Raw genomic sequence first — 21,861 nt, 5'->3', positions numbered from 1 at the left:
AACTGGCTGCTCATTTTGGAGTAAGAAAGTTTTAAAAGTACCAACTCCATTTATGTTTTATTGACAGTTATTCATTCTAGAGAATATGAGACATGATAAAACTGACGGGCCTTTAGGCAGGACTTTTAAGAAAACATTACTAAAAAATACAGGAATTTGAGCTGCTGAAAGCTAGCAATCAAAAAATTAATTTATGCTTACAAAACAGAGCAATGTGTGTATCTTGCTTACTGAGGGCTCTGTTTAAATGATTTTGGAAGTAATGTCTGGATCCTACATTTAAAGAGAAACGCTATTATGTAGTGTTTTTGTATTTTTAAATTATGACGGGAAATCACATTGTCTGATTTATCTGTAATGTAATCGATTATACAATTTTGAATTACTTTTTCAGCCAAATTGGAAATAGAATTTCACTTCTTGTCTTCTGGACTTGTGTTGAAAGCCATGGGCCATCTGGCTGTAGAGGAAACACCTAAGAGCAGCACTTACGTACAGACTCCTGAAGTCATTGACATACAAGGAATTCTCATTCCAAAGTCTTATTAAATGCAAATAAGAAGTAGCACTTGCATCTAAAGCTTCCTCTGGATAGGATGTAGTTTTTCATATTATACCTGCTTTCTTTTAGTAGAGCTGTGAAAATCTGGTTCTCGTTGCAACAGAATAGAAAGGTCAGAAATAAACATGTTACTTGACCAGGTTTCAGAAATTTCCCCTTGGGTATCCATGCTGTACTTACTCCAACAGATGTACACAGATCATAATTTTCTGCAAAATGCCATTAATGGTCTGCTCAAAAAATAACTACACTTTGTGTTTTTGAGCAGAATATACTTAAGAGGAGTATTTCTTTAGCATAAACGATAGATTATTCAGTTTCATCCTGCTCTACTGTTGCTTTGATAGACTCATCCAAGATGGCAAAAAAGCTCAGTATCATCGCTGGGAAGTCTTAATTAGTGTCAGGTTTGAATGGCTTATCTCAGTGAAAACATCCATCTCCACTGTTCAAAATACATTGTAGCTATTGATTTTCACATCTGCTTCTGAGAACATTCAGAACCATAAATATTTTGGAAAGAGTGTGTTGAGAAGTTTCCAGAAATAAATTGCCTTCCCTGGAATGTCTTTGAAACTGTGTCATAATTCCAGGACAGTTGCTACACAAATACAGTTACTAGCATAAAACTTGCCATCTTGTAATAAAAATCAAGTTCTGTTTATGTGTTGAGGTCGAATTTTAGAACTAATTGTGCCTTTAATTCAAGCTTCTATATTTTTCCCCATTGATGTGTACAGGAAAATATTGGCTATTTCAGAAAGAGAAGGGGTAAAAGGGTTCAGAGCTTTTGGATCCCTGCTTGGTAAATACAGTATCAGAACCTAAAACACCTCCTGCCTTGCTGGATTTGTGGACACTAGTTGAGTTTGTGTTTGCCTGGGTCTGTGTTGCTTAAACCAGTGGAGAGACAAGTTTTGATCTAGAAAAGTAATTTCCACACATTCATGGAGTCATGTGCCTCATGAGATAGTTGTTACAAAAAAAGGTATGGAGTAACTCAACAAATCCCTTGTAGCACATGGAAATCAGCCTTCATTACTTAAAGAGGAGTATCAAAAGAGTTAGCTTAGCTTGTGTGAAAAGTATTTTAGTTACTTAGTCCACTTTAGAATCATAGAGGTTGCAATAGACCTATAAGATCTTGAAGTCCAATGTTAACACAGCACTGCCATGTTGCCACCTAACCATGTGCCACATCTACACAACTTTGGAAGAGTTCGAGGAGTGGGGATGCCACCACCAGTACGGCAGTCTATTTCAATGCCTGACAGCACTGTCAATGAAGAAATTTTTCCTAATATACAGTATAAACCTCCCCTGGTGCAACTTTAGACCGTGTCTTGTCCTGTCAGCTGTTACTGAGATTGTAACAGAAGAGACCAACCCCTGCCTGGCTACACCTTCCTTTCAGGCAGCTGTAGAGAGCAATAGTTGTAGAGTCTCCCCTCCTTTTCTCCAGGCCAAACATCCCCAGCTCCCACAGCTGGCCCTCACAGGGCTGTGCTTTAGACCTTTCACCAGCTTTGTTACCCTTCTCTGGACTTGCTCCAGCCCCTCAATGTCCTTCTTGCAGTGAGTGGCCCAGAACTGGACTCAGGACTCAAGGTGTGGCCTCATCAGTGCTGAGTACAGGGGACAGTCACTGCCCTGTTCTGCTGGCCGCAGATGATAGAGGCCAAGATGCCACTGGCCTTCCTGGCCACCTGGGCACAGCAAGTTCCTGCTCAGTCATTGACCAGCACCCACAGGTCCTTTTTGGCTGGGCAGCTTTCCAGCCTCTCTTGCCCCAGCCTGCAGTGCTGTCTGGCGTTGTTATGACTGGACCCAGCACTTCACCGTATCAACCTTCATACCACTGGCCTCAACTCATTGATCCAGCTTGTCCACGTCCCTCAGTGAAGCCTTCCTACACTTCAGCAAATTAAATCTCCCACCCAACTCAGTTTCATCTGCAAACTGACTGAGGGGGCACTATAGAGGATCAGACCTAAGCATGTTTTGTCTCAAACATTCTGAGTATTGCTACAGTGATTGGAGCAGAGAGTCCTGTGGAGCTGGGGCAGTGCTGTTCTGAGCTAAGATCCTGCTCTGCCTTGAGACTCATGCTTAGTTCCCCACGCCCACCACACTTCCAGGAGAAGGGCTGGCTGTGCATGAATGAACAAAATTGTGTGACAAGTCTAGTTTACATAAGAAGCATGCACCAGATGAACTACAAAAGGGAATGAATCAGGTCCCCTCTTTATTTTTTTCCTCTCATTCTCTCTTTTCTCTGGCTTTCTTTCTCTTTTCTCTCTTTATCCTCTCTTTTTCTTTTGTTTTCTTTCTCTTGATATCCCAGCTCTGGACCATCCACAGAACAAGGACTACTGTGAGGTCTAAGAACTGGAGACAGTTTGTTTTCTTCCCTTGCTTTGCCTCAGCAAATCAATCATATCCTATCCCATATGATTGACTGAATTTTGTTCTGGGAGTGGGGAGGTAGTGGAGGTATTGTATAGGATCTTGTAGATATGAAGCAGTGTGCATACATGAGTTTATGTTCTAATGCTCATAGAATTGTCTGCCTGTTACAGGTATTAGAAATCTCTCTGTAGCAGTGGATTTTGAATTATCTGCTGTATTACTCAGTATAAATTACATCAGTACAATCAAGTCAACTGCAAGGTTGTTCAAAGAAGTTGGTCGTTATGAGGGCTTTATAAAAATTCATAATCCAGTTTCAGGTTGAATGGGATTTTGAATAGCATGCCTTTAATCCTAGGCTGGGGGAAGGATTTCTTCTCTTGCCATTACAGCCATGGTGGTTTCATTCTTACTTACTCAGTGGTGAGAGAAGTCAAGAAAAAAGTTGTTTAGGATATTACAGTGTGCCTGACTAGTGTTTGTTTTCCAAAATCAGCCATCTAGATTCTGGAAATGCAAGAATGAAAGACCCCTTGTTATTTTTCCTTTTGAATGCAGTGTTTCTGCTGCAAATCCACTTTCCTGGCTTGTAGAATGTGGTAGTAGCGGATTAGACAGTGAGTGGTAATTGATTCACTGCCAGGAGTAACTGATGATTATGCAGATCACCGGTTGTTAATTTTGCTGGGGTAGTGTAGGATCCTTGGCTGGTACCATCAGTACAGGAGTACATTTACTACTGACAATTTTCTCATCATGTACTTGAATACCTCGTAGGTATTGATCTTGAAATGATTCCTTAAAAGTCATCAGTGTCAAATAACTGTTTGATACTATGGCTCTGTAATATATCATGCCTTTTGATTTTCTAAAATGCTTGGCGGATTCACAGTATAATACTGGAACCTGTCACAAGGTTTGAATGTTTGTATTGCTTCCTATGTATGTGAGAAAATCAGAAATTGTTTCTATTTCTCTAGAATACTTTCTGAAAGAGTTAATTTCAAATATTCCCAAGCCCTTCTCTGCAAGGCTGCTCTCAATCCATTCATCCCTGATAATCGATATTAGAGATTGCTCCAGTGGGGGTGCTGGACTTTTCACTTGGCTTGTTGAACTTTGTGAAGTTCATCCGCCCCTCCTTCCTCTGGATGGCATCCCTTCCCACAGGGAATCAAATGCACCACGTATCTTGGTGTCATCTGCAAACTTGTTCGGGGTGCACTCAATCCTCCTGTCCCACTCAATCCCATGGCATCCCATGGCATCCCATCCCATCGCATCCCATCCCATTGCATCCCATCGCAACCCATCCCATCCCATCCCATCCCATCCCATCCCATGGCATCCCATGGCATCCCATCCCATCCCACTGATGACATTAAATATTCCTTATTCTAACAACTTATTTGTCAAGTATGAGTGAAGCATCAGTACTAATTTTTCTTCCAGACAGCTCTCTGTTAATATAGAGTAGTAAAAGAATTATCACTTACAACTAGAATCATATAATAAATAAATAAGCTACTTTTTCTAGAGAGGGGAACTTTCTGTATGTGTTCTAGAAGAGTTAAGAAAGCTTTTAAACTGAAAAAGACAAATGCTTTAACTTACCTTTAACAAATACTTTTATTGCATGTAGGGATGTCTCAGGCTTTTCACTGCAACACTGTCAGTAAAATGAAATACATAAGACATAGAGCTGAATTGTAAATATTTCTATCTTTAATACCTATTTGTCTTATATAAATACTTAATAGCTCCTTTCATCTTGACTACAATATCTCCTTGCCTGTGTTGCCCTTGCCCCCTTCTGGCTGCTCAGAGATTTTGTACATTTCAAGAAAAAAATCTGCAAATTCCTTGCACGGATCTAGTAAATTGAAAATGAAACAACAAAAAAACCCAAGCAAGTATATAAGCAAGCAAAACTCCAAAACAGTACCTAACCGAAAACCAATGCAGAAAGGTGTTGCAGGACATATGCAGACTCTGGTGATGTATAGTCATTTTGTCTTCTCTTTTCTTCTGCTGCTTGGTTAACACTGGCTGTTGCACAGGGGTAGGGGGGAAAGTAATTTCGAAAGTACTCTTCACAAAGAGAGTGTTGAATTTATTTTACCCTTAGGAAAATCCTGATTACAGAAAGGGTCACTATACAATAAATTTTGTAGTGTTGTTACAGGTGAATATGTGGGGTTTTAAGCCACTCCCAAATCCTTCTCAGAGATTTTTATGCTTATTAACACTGGTCAAGATTTTTGTAAGTCTTTCACTAATTAGTCCAACAGACTTCAGACTTTTCAAATCCCTTCCTTACCTCTCAGGAAAGTGGCATCCCAGGTTTGCTGTTGTAACGTCTCCTTTATTTTGTTTTTGACTTGCAGTTTGGTCTCTTGTATCATTCCACTTGGCAAACTATCTATCCTGTTTTGTAGGTACCCTTGATAGTGTTCTGAAAAGAAAATTTAACTTTAGTAATAGCTGCAAAAGACAATAAAAGTATATAAAGGTTATTATTTTTTATTAATGATTTCAGTCCTGTTGGGAGATTGTACAGTGTAATAGATTTTAGCTTTTGCTTTTGACGCACTCAGAGGCTTGTACATTTTTTTAGTCTGCTCTTTTCTGTCTTTTTCTTAAGAATGCAAAAATTGAATGTAAACTTTGAAACTGTTTTGCCACGGCATTTTTCCTTCCCTTTTGTTTATGGGAATTCTCTGGATGGCAGTAGAACAGCAGTTGCTCCTGTTGAGGGCTATCTAGGAAAAAAGTTGTACAATGAAAGAAAAGGCTATTTAGACATTTGACATAACTCTTCAAGGTAGTAAAAGAATCCTGAAGTACAATAAATAAGGTATCCCAAATTCTTGTCACTTATTTTGATAATTGTGAATTTTCTTAGACCTCTGGTGTTCTTCTGCTGATTCTTCTCTCTCACATCAATCAAACATGGAACACATGGATTGAATATATCTAATTCCAGGACTTCTGAAGTAGTTGCTTAGGGTTGTTCAACAAAAGTATATATAAATACTTGAGTTTCTGAAAGGACAAAATAAGTTAATGAGATTTCCTTTTTTTTTTTTTTTTTTAATCTCAAAAATCTTTCATCAGGTTCTTTTTTTTATTAATGAGAATGCAGAGAATGAAGCAGCCTAAACCCATGGAAGTCACAGAGGTTTTGTCTGAACTTTCCTTTAATCATACGGTTTTTAAATGAAGGCCTTTTCCAGTGTATACTAATCCTGACCCTCTGTTACAAAGAATTTTATATACTTAGTGCCATATAAAGTTTATACTTTAAGTGTCAGTGATACATAAAGCCTGAAATGAACCCTGGAAAGGGAACATAACTGTTGTTATGTCAGCATCTAGCAGTCAAGAACAGGAAGAAATGAAACCTGTAAAAAATGCAGAACAGATAGCTTGATGATCAACTTAGAGCTATCTCAGCTCAGTTGTGACACTAGGATGCAAAAACCTGCTCAAGATTTCAAACTTTTGGTTTTTATAATGAGTTTGCTAGGGAATGTGCTGGGGTGTAAGATCTGTCCGAATGACAGCAGAGCTGTATTATAGGGCTGAAGAATTAGGAAAACATGAGTACTATGCTCAGAGTCCCCTGTGCACACCTGCAGAACCAGTGTACCAAATCTGTTAATCTGACTTAGAATCTATCATCAAAGGATTGCTTAGATTTTCATTTGATGTATTTAAAAGGCTTTAATGAAATGTAAAGCATTTTGTAGTGAAATTGGTGGGGAAGTAAATGTCAAGATTTTTATCAACATCTTCTCAAAGTAATGAGGAAATTAAGCAAATTACAGTATGAGACCAGACTCTGAATCCCAGAGCATCTTGAAAAAGTGATATGGGAAAATAGATGTTAATTTCACACTTGCTCTTCTTGATCATTGTACTGATCAAGACAACAGATGATTGAAATGGCTCTCAGAGAGCTGAAACCTAGCTGCAGTCTGTGGTTTTGATGTGAATGGTCTCCGTTGCGATTGGACAGCTGCCGAAATTGTGTGGTGTGTGTGAACCCACATTTTTTTGCAGCAGCTGCTGTATTTTCCTTATGGCTGGTGGGGGCTGTCTGGTCTTCTGCATCAGTGGTGTGAAATGGCCACAGCTGATCAAAAGGCCTTACCCCAGACAGAGTTCAATAGCTGTCCTATCCCTTTACACAGCTGGTGTTAGCATGCAACTTTATTGCCATTATGTTGATTTTTCAGAGTTTGCTGTGCCATCTCCTTTCTTCTTCTAAGTGGGAAAATAATGAAGCGGAAACCAGTACATTCATATCAGCTTTGAGCTACACGTCAGCAGATTATTATTGTCACTTGGTTAAAAATGTAAGTATTTTGTGTAATTGAGATTCTGGCAATAATAAATCACCAGTTTATAAGCATGTACATGGAGCTGTCATTGTGATAAGGAACACAAACTGAACTTTGTTTATCTTTTCTTACCTCAGTTACTTTTACAACCTTTTAAGGGAAAAGGGAGATCTCTGGACAAATGAGACATTTTTATTAGATTACACTATAATAAGTATTCCTAAAAACAGAATTCCCATTCCTGTTGTGCTATAACAAAAGAATAGCCTTATTCTATTGTTATTTTTTCCCCATGAAGTTAAAATTATATTTTGTATTAGAATGTAACTTCTGAATGTTTTTTTTACTGTATCTGCTGTGTTTAAAATGGGAGATAGACCCTAAATGTTAGCTAAAGTCACTTTTCTATTTAAGATACATAAAAATAATAGGAAAAATATTTAATGACATATTGACTCAAATTAGGCAAAGCATGTATAAAGTATATAATGTGTAAAATAACATTTTGCAGTACAGTTTGTTCAGTGATTTGGAAAGCTTTAATTTGACATCAATAGTTAAAAAATCAAAAAATCAAAATAGATGAACAGGGAAAGTTATTAACCATTGCAGTACATCCTTTACAGTTACACAGAGAACCATGCAACTAATGTCTGCTTATTGTCAGTAAATGTATTTTATTTACTTTTATTTTATTTAACAGGTGGTCGTTTCATTAGTAACACAACTCAGAGAAAACCGGTTCAGTGGACTTAACATTCAAGAGAGGTAGGTGTTATCTAAACATAAGTTTGATATGTTTTGATTTGGGTCATTACAGTTCAGTGAGGATCATCTTACAGTCTTGGGCAACTTAGGCTTCAGTTGAAAAGTTTTGCATACATATGTTAGATAATTTTAAGGTGTGGACAAGCTTGGTAAGCTTGGCTTCATGTAAGAGTTTGTAGTAGTAGCATAGTAGTAGAAGAGGGTTTGGAAGGGACCTTCAAAGATCACTTGCCTAATGGTGCTGTTGTCACTCTTTGTCACATGATCATGTCCTTTTGCTGTCTGATTTATGCCTTTCTTGGTTTAACTTGGCTATTATCTTCCCCTTCCTCTTTGCATCTAGATATTTGGTAAGAAAGATTAAATGAGCTGAATTTGTTTAGAACTGATTTTAGTATTAAAATTATGGACGTAGTTAATGAGGAGTATCACAAAGTTTCTTTCCATGTAGGAACTAAATGCCCACATTTTAAAAAGTAGGGTGAAACAGACTTAGCTGAAAAGCTGGTTGAGACTGTTGGGAAGAAAAATACCTGATTTCTGCTGGGAGAAAGAGAAAACTTTGAACTTAGGGTGATTTTTGAGTATAGAAAATGTGATGTTTATTCAAATTCCAGAGACAAAAATAGTTTGCTTTTGAGGTGTACATTTTCTCTTTTCTGCACTTAGTGATATTTTAAAAATTCAGATGATAATATGGTTGCAAATTCCTTGTACACAGTAGAGTGGATTGTGCACTGTTTTCCAAGAACATATTTTGAAGATTATGTAGAACATAACTACCTTTACAGGCTTTTTCTTCTGAAGTTACGTAAGAATAAATTCATCTGCTAAATTTTGCTAATCCTGGATAAGGAATTAGAAACATAATTTTGTAAAGGGAGCTGATTTAGAGTTTCAGGTCTGTGTATCCTGGAAAATACTGTTGCACGATAAGATCATCCGAATAATTACCATTCTTACAAAAACACTTGTAACAGAAGTGCATTTTGAAGTATTTCAGTATAAGAAACCTTAAACAAATATTTAATCAGGTAATTACTCAGAAATATGCATGTTTGAAAATGTTTCATTTTTTATTTCTCTCTCTTTAAAAGTTGATAATTAGTACCTCGTGTTCATACTGCCAAGCAGCCTTCTTAATTCCCATCTCAGCTGTTCAGGAGTAGTGTCGGTGACTCCTCAAAGAAAATACTTTGAGATTCTTTCAGAGAATGCACTTCTTTTAGTGAATCAGGAGAAATTTGCAGGAACTGAGGGAAGCCTTTTAAAACGATATAGGACAGTGTTTTAATTTGTTTCAGTGTTTCATAGTTCTAGGTCTTTGTGTGTGTCTTCTGTCAATGCTACAGTTTCATGTGCTAGAAACAATATATATTCTCTGAGAAAGTTGTGATTTCCTTTTGCAAATCTAGTCTCTGCCATTTTAATTTTCTTAAAGTTCCAAAGTTTCTGCATTTTCTTTATGTTCCAGATTCCACTGTCTAACCATATCCAATCATGTAGTTTTAGTGAGAAGATCCAGCAAGTGGTTTGTGTATTAAGATCCGAAGGGGCTACATATTTCTTCACCTATAGGTCTGTAAGACAAAAGTATTCCAGCTGAGCACTTGAAGACGGCAGGATTCATAAATTATTTCTGTTCTGAGGAAAGAAAGGTTAAAAAAGCGATAGGAGCCCTGAAAAGCAGCTAGCTTGTCTCTTCTGGGGCTCCAGAGAACTTGCCTGGGAGCTATGAGTCTCTAGTCTTCCTTCACTGACCGTGGGAAAGAGAGAAGTGTTTACTAGGAAGGCTGTGGTGATGGAGCCAACACAACTGGGTTAAATTCAGAGTTGTGTTGATATCCCTTGCATGGTTTGCTTTGAGCACTTAAATATCAAAATTTTATCTGACTTCTTAACATGCTACGCACAATAAGGAATGTTTTAGTAAATAATTTTTCAGCAGTTAGGTATGCATGCCTTACATTTAATATTCTGTAATTATTAATGTTCTTTTTTTTTTTTTTTTTTGCTTAACAGTTTAGAATTTATGACTTTTCTGAAATGTGAACTGTGTTCATTTTTTTCTTCAGCATTTCAGCCAGTCGTGTGAATGCTATTTCCATTTTCTGTGTGCCTCTCATTACTTTGCCTGATCTAACTCCATTGCTGGAAACTCTCCTTCTTTACCATGGAGGGTCATCAAAAGAAATTCTCAGTTCAGAGTTTCTAGAGGCTGTGAATGAGGCCTTTTTAAAGTAAGTAGCAGGGTTGGTATTATTGTTTTGCTTTTTCATAAAGACTATAAATTCAATTTAATGCCCTTTTTCTAGGTTTGTATGCTGAATGCACTCTATACTTTTCTAGTAAAGTACTTCCCTTGCAGTTGAATAGCAGAGCTAAGGATGTGGGCCAAAGCAGAATTTTGCATTGCTGTAATGCACAAACTGTGGCATAACACCTTTAAATATTGACTGGGACTTTGTCTCACCTATTTCCTAAAAAGGAGGTTAAAACCTGCAACAGATTCCAGGAATTTTGTGGAAGTTGTGATAATTTTTCACAGAAATGTCATTTATGTGTCACATAAGTGTATTACCATCCCTAACTTGACATTTTGGGAGCGATTTTAATTTTTCTGTGTGTAAGATAGATTCTTACGTTTGATGTTTTCAAGAAATCCAGCCAAATTTGCAAATGTCTAGGGGTGGGATTGTGAAATTTGTTCTCCAGATTTTAAATTCTCCTGGTTTTCAGCAAATTAGTTTTAATGAGTCTGAGAGAGGAGCAATTTGTGAAATACAGCTCTGCTTGTTTCACTACCACTAAACCCACTGTTTTGATAAAATTAGTCTATGGATGAAAACCAGCTGAGTGAACCTGAAGATCAGCAAAATTGGCTATGCCAGGAAAGGGAAAATTTCAGGGAAATCACAGCCTGCTTTATTCTCTTTAAAGAGAATAGCTTTATTCAAATTGTATCTGAAGCACTGTGTTATAAACAATTTCTTTTAACTAGAAAATGTCCCTTGTGAACATTTAATGTCAATTATCCATTTCTCTCCCTTTTTAATCAGTTTTAATTGCTTCCTCTATACTCATCATAATTTCCGAGATGTTCCAAGGAAGATTTTTGTGGTGATCCATTGAGGGCTCCAAACAAGAATAGATAATTAATGGAAAAGTACAATAACTAATCCACGAGTGTTACTAGAAGTCGAGGAAAAGAATGAAAAAGGAGTATGAATGTGGCAGTTTGTGGTGAAAGTTGTGCCCAAAAAGACAGAGCTATCTTTCACTCTTCCACTTGTCCATCTTTTGTGGCTTCTGGCTGCTCAAGTTCCACAAATCTGAATGACTTTGAGGGCAAGTTCACAGGTTCTGTACAGACATTTTGTTCTCGTATCGGTAAGCTGATGGGCAGTCCATCATGGTGGACTTACCCTCCATGTTGTGAGTAAGGCCATTCTTTGGATGGTCTTAAGAGGTTCTTCTGACTGGAGCAAATGTCTCTTTTTTAACTGTTGAGCTACTTACTTATCATAGTGAACAAATATATCTGATTTCACAGGTATATTGTCTCTTGGTATAGTGGCTTTTGATTAAGTGACTCTTGCAGGGTCTGCAGCAAAAGTGCAGTTTGTGAAAGTTTCCCTGAGAGCAGATACAGGACCACGTGGGCTTTGCATGATTTATTCCAGGACTGTCACTGAACTCATGTGGTCTTGATATGAATGTGCTTGTATTTTGTCTTTTCCCCGCTCCGACAACTGACTTCTATTTTCCCTTACTCCGTTGAGTTTTGAACATGTTTTCTTTCTGAACATGGGTGAGACCTGCCCCAGAGAACAGGGCACTTGCAGGGTTCCAAAGAACTCAAAATTGTCCTGGTGGGGCCATCTGCAAGTTCAGCTGTGGGAGTGTAATCACTACAGTTAACTTCCTATATGGTTTTTATATCTTAGAATTGCAGCACCTCTATGTAAGCTTATTAGCTTTCTTTTCCTGCCACACTATCTATAATATCTACCATGCTGTCACAAAAACAGCAAGAAAGTTGATAGTGGCAAAATCAGCTAATCTCTTGTCATTCTTAATTTACTCTCATGTGTGTATGTGCTTTAATAATAATATTTAATAAAACTGCATCCTGATATTGAGCATTACTTTACAGTTTTGAATTCTGGATACTTCAGTGTATTTCTTGTCTCCTCATGTATACTTTAAGGTGATTCCACTCATAATACTGAATGGAAAAAATACAGACTTTTTAATGAAATTCAGAATTCTGAGAGCTGATAATGAAACAAATGTATGACAAAAGAAATACATTAAAAATAGATCCTAAAATGGCTTTAGTATTTTTTCTGTGGGTATTTTCCTCCTTTTATCAGGAACTTTAGTTTGCATGTACTCTCCAGCCTCATTTTTAATCTTAACTTGATTTAATACCAAGCCAAATATTTATTGTTGTTTATGTATTGTTTTGATTTGAACCTGTTAATTTGCAATTATCACAATAGCTACAAAAATATTCTAGGGTGTTTGTGCTGTGATAGCTCTTCCTGGGAGGTTAGTTTAGTATATTTTGATTCATGCTGGTCCACACTGTGCCTTTTCTTTTGTGATGATACAACACCAATAGCTGAAGTCTTTAGGTGAAGAGATAACTTGTCGTCTTAACTATTTGTCTGTTATATAGCTCTGGTCAGTGCTGGTTGGCTGAAGACTTAGCTACCTCTAAGTAATTTTTTTTTTCTTCTTTTGTTGTCTTTTTTTTTTTTCCTTTTTTTTGTTGTTGGTTTTGGGTTTCTTCCTTATTTCTCTGCAAAGATAGGTGATGCTTTGGTTATAGATCAGAAACCTTCCTGTTCATCTGTCAGTAGCTGTCTGCAGGAACTAGTCTGGGTTTGAGAGAGCGCAAGGTCCTGGGACAGGACCTTTCTCAAGAGAGGAAGGGAACTCCAGACTTAAACATTCTGTTTCCCTTTGATGGGATCCAACATGACCAAATTTCTAGGTTTTGAACTTGTGTGGTAAAGTTGCATTTGTAGGTGATGGTGATTTCCTGTTATTCTTTGCTATTATGATTTGCTGTTGAACAGGCTACTGTAAACAAGATAATCTCTCTCTTGCTTCAGGTTGATCACTGTGTTTCCTTTTTCCCCAATATATTAAAAAAAAAAGAAAAGTACTTTTTTTTTGTCCTCCTTCTAGTTACTCAGGTAAAACAGTATTTTCCTCTCTAATCCAGGAAGAAGATCTCCCTTCCTGAATCAGCTGTCTTCGGTCTTTGGCTTCGTCACTTACCAAGCCTTGAAAAAGCTACCTTACGTCTTTTAGACCAGCTGTTTTCCATTCAGTTGAACTCACTGGAAGAAGTGGCTCATGTCATAAAAGACTCATTGCTGGTATGTGCAACATGTAGTACATTTGATACTGCTCTTTCATGCTTCAGGAATGACAGTTTTCAAATATGTCAACATAGAGACATATGTTAGCATAAATGGCCATTATGGGACGTATGACTTGCTAATGCAAGCCAAATCTTGAGTCTTACAAACACCACTATTTTTTTAGTTTTTACACTGAATTGGTAGAAGTGAAAAATGATTTAATCCAGTCATGAAGAATGGGTAAAGAAACAAGGATCCCAGTGGTGAGGGTGCTGAGTACCTTTCCCTGTCTTAAAAAATTATAAACTCTGGCCAGGAAGGATTTGAATCTGCTTTTACTTCTATCTCTGTGCCCTTTGTCCAGCAGTCTGAACAATTGGAATCCCTTGTTGTGGACTGCTTAGTTACTTGGTTTTGTTTGCTAACCTGAATAAAATTTTTAATGTAAAACATTTGCTAAACTGTAATTAAAATTTGTTTTCAAATGCTATGTTATGCAGAGCACAAAAAGTCTTCCCTATGAGAAAACCTGGCACAGTACTTTTTCCAAAATAATGAGCTAGTTTGCAGCACTAAATGTAAATTTAATTGTTAATTGCAGTGTGAAATAGCATGTGTGCTATGCACTCAAATTATATGTTTCATAAAATGACATAACTAATGAATGGCATATGGTATTTTATTTTCAGCCTATGAAACTGCTTACAGAGTATGTATTCTAGTCAGGAAAAGAATGCTACCTTTAAAAATTCTTCCTTTATAATTGAACCTGGAAATTTTAGGGTTCCATTATGATACTTGCAAATCTCATAAATGCCTTGTTGTCAGCAGTTCTTCATATGCCATCTGGGGATTTAGGTATTACAGCAACCAGGGTCTATGCATCATTTTTCTATATCAGATATACTGCAATTTTATATAGTATCTGGTACTACATCATGTACCAGCTGAGGGAAAAAAAAATCTTAAAAAAGAGTCAAATACTTGTTTCGAGTGTTGGTTTTTGTCATTTAATAAAAATGTTCATCCTTCAGTTTCCTTTACATCCTGATCTCTGAAAAGAATGGAACATTACTATGCTAGCACACTTAGGTTGTCTTTGCTTGACTCTGCTCCAAAGACTTTGTGCTTTCAAAATAAGATATGCACAAACCAGTGTAGCAGCTTTGAAAGCTGGTTTAGAGAGGACATCCTGTGGACAAAGAATGGAATGAATGGAGCCGTAAAGAAGAGAGCAGTAGGCAGCTGGATCGATAGGCACTGATAAAAGGGAGGGTGCATATATAGGAGATGGCATAATAGGTAAAAACAACAGGATGAGAAGCTTCAGAGAGGGAGTATAGAAGGAAAGTAATGTGATCTGGAAATAGTGGTCTAGATGCATAGTGATATTTTGTACATGTTAATGGTAGTGTAAAGACACTTGTGTGACATTAAATTAGTCAACACTTCGATTCCAACAGTATATTAATTTAACCTGCCTAAAGGATATTCAAATATTTATTTAGGAATGTGGTTATGCATTTTTTGGCAGTTGGAGTATGTGTTTTAGGATGTAAGCTCTGTTTACCTTACGGATATGGTAATGGTGGAATCATGAGACAAAACTAGATTTCTACTTTCCTCCTTGGAAGAAAACCTTTAGAGGACAAATAGTCAGAAATATGTTAGTGATTTGATTATAATACATTTTAAGAAGGAAATTTCAATCAGCTCTTTCATAATTTCATTATCAGAGTAACTTATCTAAATCAAGTGTCTTGATACAGTAATCATATTGTACATTAACCTCACAGAGATCTAAGGTAGGCAGATAGTTGTTAACTACTGTACTTCTCTTACAAAATAAACTTGATACATACTACTCACATATTTTAATTCCAAGAGTAATTGTTGTGTGATGGTCCACTAACTTATGTTTATATGGCATGCTATTATGTTTGTGTGATTGTGGCTAAACTGAAATTAATATTGGAAATTCTGTAGTTACTCAGAAGTAATAAAAACAAGTGAAGTGGCCATCACAGATGGTCTCTTAGCTTCTTTGAAATTGAGTGGGTGAGTGGATGTCTTCCTTTCTGAAGTAATTTTAGGATTTTTATGTCTGCATTAACAACTGAACATGCAATAAATAGTATTTTATATTTTACCAGGAATGGATAGATATGTATATACACAGATTTTTAAAGCCCATGTATGTAAAAAGAGACATGATTGAATTGGTGTCATTTATAGTTTCTGTTTGATTCTGAGATAGCTTTCCAAAGTAGTTTTATTTGTTTCAAAGGTATGTTGCAAGAAAAGTGCAATAGGTTGAGAGAACTTAAAATTTGTTGTCTTTTTCTTTATAAACCATCTCTTCTTGCTGCATTTTGTTTTCCACCTTGTTAACATAGACTTGTAGAATCATTAGGGTTGGAAAAGACCTCCAAGATCATCGAGTCAAATCTTTGACTGAAAACCACCATGTCAGCTAAATCATGACTCTAAGTGCTATGTCCAGTTGTTTCTTGAACATTTCCAGGGATGGTAACTCCAACACTTCCCTGGGCAGCCTGTTCCAATGTTTAATTGCCCTCTCACTGACAAAATTCTTCCTGATCTGCACACAGGTTGACACTCTGTCCTCTTGTCCTGTCACTGGTCGCCTGGGAGAAGAGGCTGATCCTCAGCTGGCTGCACCCTCCTCTCAGGCAGTTTTAGAGAGTGATAAGGTCACCCCTGAGCCTTCTTTTCTCCAGGCTAAACACCCCCAGCTCTCAGTCGCTCTTAACAGGAGCTGGACCCTTCACCAGCTCTGTTGCCCTTCTCGGCACTCAGTGTCCTTAAAATTAGGTGCTTTGCTGAAGTCCAGGTAGACAATATCCACAAATTTTCTCTCATCCAATAGGCAGGTCACCTGGTCATAAAAGGCAATTAGGTTGGTCAGGCAGCCTGTCCCAAATCCCTGTTGGCTGGGCACGATCTTCTGGTTGTCCTGTATGTGCAGTGTGATGGCACAGAAGGTGATCTGATCCATAACCTTCCCTGGTACCAGGGTCAGGCTGACGGGCCTGTAGTTCCCTGGATCCTCCTTTCCACCCATCTTGTGGATGGGTGTCACAATGGCCAACCTTCAGACATCTGAGACCTCAATCAGGACTAATGATAAATGATGGAGAGCAGCTTAATGAGCACTTCAGCTCCTTCAGTATCCTTGGGTGGATCCCATCTGACTCCACAGACTTGTGATTGTCTAAGTGGCACAGCAGGTCACTCACAGCTTCCTCCTGGATTGCAGGGGGTCTGTTCTGCTCCCCATCCTGTCTACCTACTCAGGAGGCTGGCTGCCCTGAGGATAATGGAGCTTTCTGTTAAAGACTGTGGTCAAAAGCATTAAGTACCCAGCCTTTTCCTCATCCCTAACAGAGGACTCTGTTCCCTTCCATGTCCAGTAAAGGATGGAGATTTTTTTTGTGGCACTCTTTTTGTAGTTAAAGTATTTATAAAAACACTTTGTATAATCTTTCACAGCAGTGGCCAGATTGAGTTCTAGTTGAGGTTTTGCCTTTCTAGTTTTCTCCGTATAACCTAATGACATCCTGAGCTGACTGGCTCTTCTTCCAAAGTCATAAGCTCTGAGTTCCCGTGAAAACTCCCTGTTCAGCCAGGGGAGTTATCTTCTCTGCCAGCTTATCTATTGGCACATGGAGATGGCCTGCTCCTGTGCCTTTAAAATTTCCTTCTTAATGCATTCCTGAACCCCTTTGTTTTTAAGGGCAGTTTCCTGAGGGACTCTGAACCAGAGCCCTGAATAGGCCAAAGTCTGCCCTCTGGAAGTCCAAGGTAGAGGTTCTGTTGATCCCTTCCTTACTTCACCAAGAACAGAGAAACTCTGTCATTCCATGGTCACTGTGCCCAAGATGGTCCCTGACCACCACATGTCCCACAGCCCTTCTCTGTTTGTGAACAGCAGGTTGGGCAGGGCATGCCCTGGTAGGCTCCCTTATAAGCTGTGTCTGGAATTTACCTTCCACACACTGCAGGAACCTCCTAGACTGTCTCCTCTCCACTGCTGCGTTTCCAGCAGACATTTGGCAAGTTAAAGTCTCCCACAAGAGCAAGGGCCAGTGATCAGGAAACATCCACTGATAGAATATTTCACTTCATCCTGGCTGGGTGGTCTGTGACAGGCTCCCAGCAGGATCTCTGCCATGTTGGCCATCCCTCTGACTGTCACCCACAGGCACCCAGCCTTATCCCCACTGTCCCTGAGCTCTGTGCAGCCAAAACCCTCCCCAGTGTACAGAGCCAATGTAAGAGGCATTAAGGGGAAGAAAAGAGGAAGGATAGAGAAAATGACTCTTAATGCACTTTTAAAACTTCTATAAAAATATACTTGTGCTTTAAAAAGAAATATATTCTTCAAAATAAAAACACATTTGGCATTTCCTATAAGAAAAATGTAACATTTCCTATTTTAAACTGGTAAATATAAAATAAAATTCAGAAATACAAATATACAGTTGGAAGATGCAGACAACATTTGAAATACAGCACTGTAGTAGTTTCCTAAAGTTAGATGTGCTTAACTTCTAGAAGTGTTGTGTCCAATTAATTGCATGTGAGTCTGAAAATTAAGAGTTACCACCTCAAATTTGTATGACCTTGGACATGTTTACTTCCCCATATTTGTTCCTGCTTGTGATTGTTACAGAGGATTCTGTGATGCGAATAAAGTGCAGATTATTCTTTCTCCATTTTTCCCACTTACTTGCTTACTGTAGATACGGATGTATTTTTCTTTTTTTTAAATTCAGTTCTGGTTTTGTGTTATAAGTTGTTACAGATTCTGCTTTCTAATAATACAGATACATAAGTGGTATAGTTCTTTAAGATTTGTGTCTGGAAAACATTATGTTAAAAGTACATTTTTTCTATCATAATACCACACATGCAGCTCTGTGTTTGAATCTTTTTGTTTAGTGTGTTTTGTGCTGTCTGTATTGTGCATGTTTTAGAAGTGATTGAACAATACATAGGGTTTGATTTCTGTGAAAAGCATTGGATAGTTGCAGACAAGATTATTGAAATGTAAAATGCTTTTTAATTTTGAAAATATAAGGAGATAATGTCAACAAGAAGAAAAATTTATTAAAATCCCTCCTGAAAATGATAATCCCTCCCAATTCCAGAACTACTCCTGGCAGTAGCAGAATTGTGCTGCCTGCTCTTGACTTGCTACACAAAGGGCATCTTCAAATTGTAGGGCAGAATTTTGCATTTTCACAGCATTCTTGTTCTTGAATGCTTGCAGATTAATTCCATACAGTCTATTAATCCCAATCTTGTGAAATCAGGTAACAGTGGGGTTTGGGCTTGGATTTGTTTTTTCCCTTTTGACTACCAGTGGTGAAATTCATTTTGATTTCAGTAGTGTAGACAAAATCCTAGGGGCTATTAATTAAGATTTCTTGTAGTGAATACTGTTAGATTGCTGCTGTCTGCCAGGAAGACCTGCAGAGTTTTTCATTGTTGTATACAGTAGCACATTTATTTTAGACTTGTTCAAAAGAGCTGGGATTGGATCTTGGTCTGTGAGTTGATGCTCTGGTGGACCCTTTCTGGTTTGTAGCCTGTCTTAAGCAACAGTGTGTCCATTCCTCATCAGAGAAGTGTGCGTGCAAAGGTGGGTAGATTGAAAGACAGGGGAGGAATTGTGGAATCAACTGTTCAGCCTGCAGGACTGAAAACATACTCTCACTTCCCACTGCTCTCCAGTACCCCTCAGGATGGTTGGGTCTAGCGGACAGCTCTGGAGATACAGCCCAATCTTTCACAAACAAAGAAAGAAACAAACAAAACACGAGCCAAAAACCAAACCCCCGAAGAAGGAGAGGCCCGTGCCTCCTGCCAGTCTGGTGCCGCGGGTTCCTTGCCCGCACCGGCGGCAGCGGGATTTGGGGCGCCGCTGCTGCTGCAGGAGCAGGAGGTGGCGCACGTTCCATGCATAGCGCACGGCGTGGAGAAACGGGGGCGAAACAGCAAAAGAGCGAGGTGCGGGAGCGCTCCTCTCTACAGTACGGCAGCCACAGCTGCTGGCAGCAGCAGCTCCTCTGAACAGCTCCTACTGAGGGGTGTTTGTTTTCTAATGTTATCATGTATGGATCGTAGCAGGCAAAGTCCTTGTTCTCCCTGTGTACAATTAAAAGATACTATTTTAATTGTTATTACTATTGTTATAATAATGATTATAGCTTATTTTTATAAACATCATTTATATATATTATTACAGTGTTATGTTAATTTTCTACTTGGTACTTTTTTAGCTTGAAACAAGTGCATAAAGTTTTCAGTAATGCATTATGCACTTCAAGCTGTATTAATAAATGCAATTTTATAAGTACTATGCTTCCTGAAGTTTATATAATGCATTTTATTCAACATGCTTTACACTAGGCTGCTCAAGAACTATATTCTTACTAAATCTTCAGGCACTAACATCAGAGACACTAAGTAAGGATTTGCTTTTCAACTTAGACTTTAACTTAATACTTTGGGAAATGCGTAAGTGCTGTTTTTTCTAGGTGCTCTATAAAAGCCTAGGAATATGGGATTAGAAAGCAGTGTGTTTACTGGTACATGTTTAATATAACAATTTTCTCAAAAAATGTTTTGTGTGGTAGCATGGTAAAAGGCTTCACTAGTTAAAATATTTTTTTTTGATGCACTGAGACAATTAGCTTGTACTAGCAACACTGAATTCACAAAAGAAAATTATACTGTGAGAAAATGTCTTGGATGAAAATTCATGCAAAACTATTAAAGACAAAGGTGATAAAATCAATTTAATTTGTGGAATTTAATTTTGAAGATGTAGCAAGAGTCCCAAAGCACATCCTGAGAGGATTGTCTGCAGAGAGGAAAGAAAAGCTTTTTGAAAATATACTCCCTGTGTCTAGCCTCTAGCAATTGCATGTGACGACCTGTTCTTTCTGTTTGCCACCTTTAGTATTTGTAGTGATTGTTGTCATAAACAGTTTGGGATCCCAGATGTTTGCATTTGTCAGCTCTTGAGCCTGCTTGGTCTCGCTGTAGAGAATCCTAAGTATTCTAATCCTGAGAAAATCTGAGGGCTTAGTGAGAGTTGATCTTAGAGTTACAGTTTAATAATGGCTGTGTAATAGCATCCATGAGTTAAGCTGTAAATTATGCAATGACAGTTGTATGAGTTGTTCCTTATTAACACCTAATTTTCTTTCATTTGATTATCAACAGCCACAAGCAGCAAGCCATCCTGCTATTTTCAGAATTGTAAATGAAATTTTCAAGTAAGTTTTGAAATTACTGTGGGAGGGGGTTTAAATAATCCATTTAAACATGGAGGTTTTCTTCAAGAGCAGAAGCAGTATTATAATCTGCAACATATTGTAATTTCAGAATACCTTTTTCTTTACCTGTCTTCTTTAAAGCCCCTTTCTGTGTAGTACACTGCAAATAATGAAAAATGTTAAAAATCTTATGAACTTTAAGTAAAACTTGCATCATAATAATCTTGGGTACAGTTGACTAAACTGTATTTTAGCCTTTAAAATTTGTAATTTATTTTGTACTTCAGTAGAGATTTGTGGTTGAAATACAGTTTTGAGGTGAAAATTATAAATGCTGAAATGGCTTGGTCCATGCCAACATGAAGGTAGCATTTAGCAAAAACTTTTGCACTAGCCAGTGTAGCCTCTTTTATATTTTATTTATGGTTTTCAGGATTTATGTTAGATATGCTTTTAATGGCTTTCAAATATTGATCCACCTATTAATAGTGAGTTTGGTTTTGAATGCGTTAAAATTGTTTTGAACCTATATATTGGTTACCATGTGGGGGCTTCAAATCCTTTATACTCAGTTTTCAGTGGCTTTTCTCTTCTTTTCATTTGACTTAATACTTAGTCATTTTAACTAGATCTACTGCCGAGGTTATCAGTGTTAACAATTCCAGTACAACAGTAATGTATTTAGCGACTGACATCCTTGGCTCATTGGGAAAACAGGGCTCCCAGGTAATGTGTGTGGGGACATTTGTGTGTCTGTGTGCACATTTAGGTTTGTGCACACAGACACACAATCTGCACTAACAGAAGAGGCTTGGCTGTAGAAACTGTAGACCACTGTATTGTGAGAGTGGAGCCACCTGGGAGCCACTGCTCTGGCAGTCCTTTGTTGCTGTGGTCCCGTGTCTGCACGCAGATAGCATTTTCTGAAGGGTTGATCACTTTCCCAAAGCAAGATGCATTTAAAAATTGATGTGACTTCAGCAGATGTGTGCTGATGTCTTAAGCTGGAGACTGTAATTGTGATGGTACAGGGAGACAAAATTTTTCTGAGCTTCTTGGCTTATTTAAGGTCATGCTATATGGAATAT

General features: G+C 37.9%; 1 protein-coding gene across 1 annotated transcript in view; it reads left to right on the top strand.

Moving 5' to 3' along the window:
• The window catches only part of FANCC (FA complementation group C), a 77,130-nt gene that overhangs the window by 40,106 nt on the left and 15,163 nt on the right, over window positions 1–21,861 (top strand). Inside the window, exons 5-9 of the mRNA XM_041399464.1 lie at window positions 7,213–7,332; window positions 8,021–8,085; window positions 10,161–10,325; window positions 13,322–13,478; window positions 20,721–20,773. Coding sequence (XP_041255398.1) covers window positions 7,213–7,332; window positions 8,021–8,085; window positions 10,161–10,325; window positions 13,322–13,478; window positions 20,721–20,773 — 560 coding nt within the window. The remainder of the gene's footprint in view (window positions 1–7,212; window positions 7,333–8,020; window positions 8,086–10,160; window positions 10,326–13,321; window positions 13,479–20,720; window positions 20,774–21,861) is intronic.

Source organism: Onychostruthus taczanowskii, unplaced genomic scaffold (genome assembly GCF_017590055.1).
Source record: "Onychostruthus taczanowskii isolate IOZ18803 unplaced genomic scaffold, ASM1759005v1 scaffold160, whole genome shotgun sequence".
Taxonomy (NCBI): Eukaryota; Metazoa; Chordata; class Aves; order Passeriformes; family Passeridae; genus Onychostruthus; species Onychostruthus taczanowskii.
This window is presented reverse-complemented; position numbering and strand designations above follow the sequence as displayed.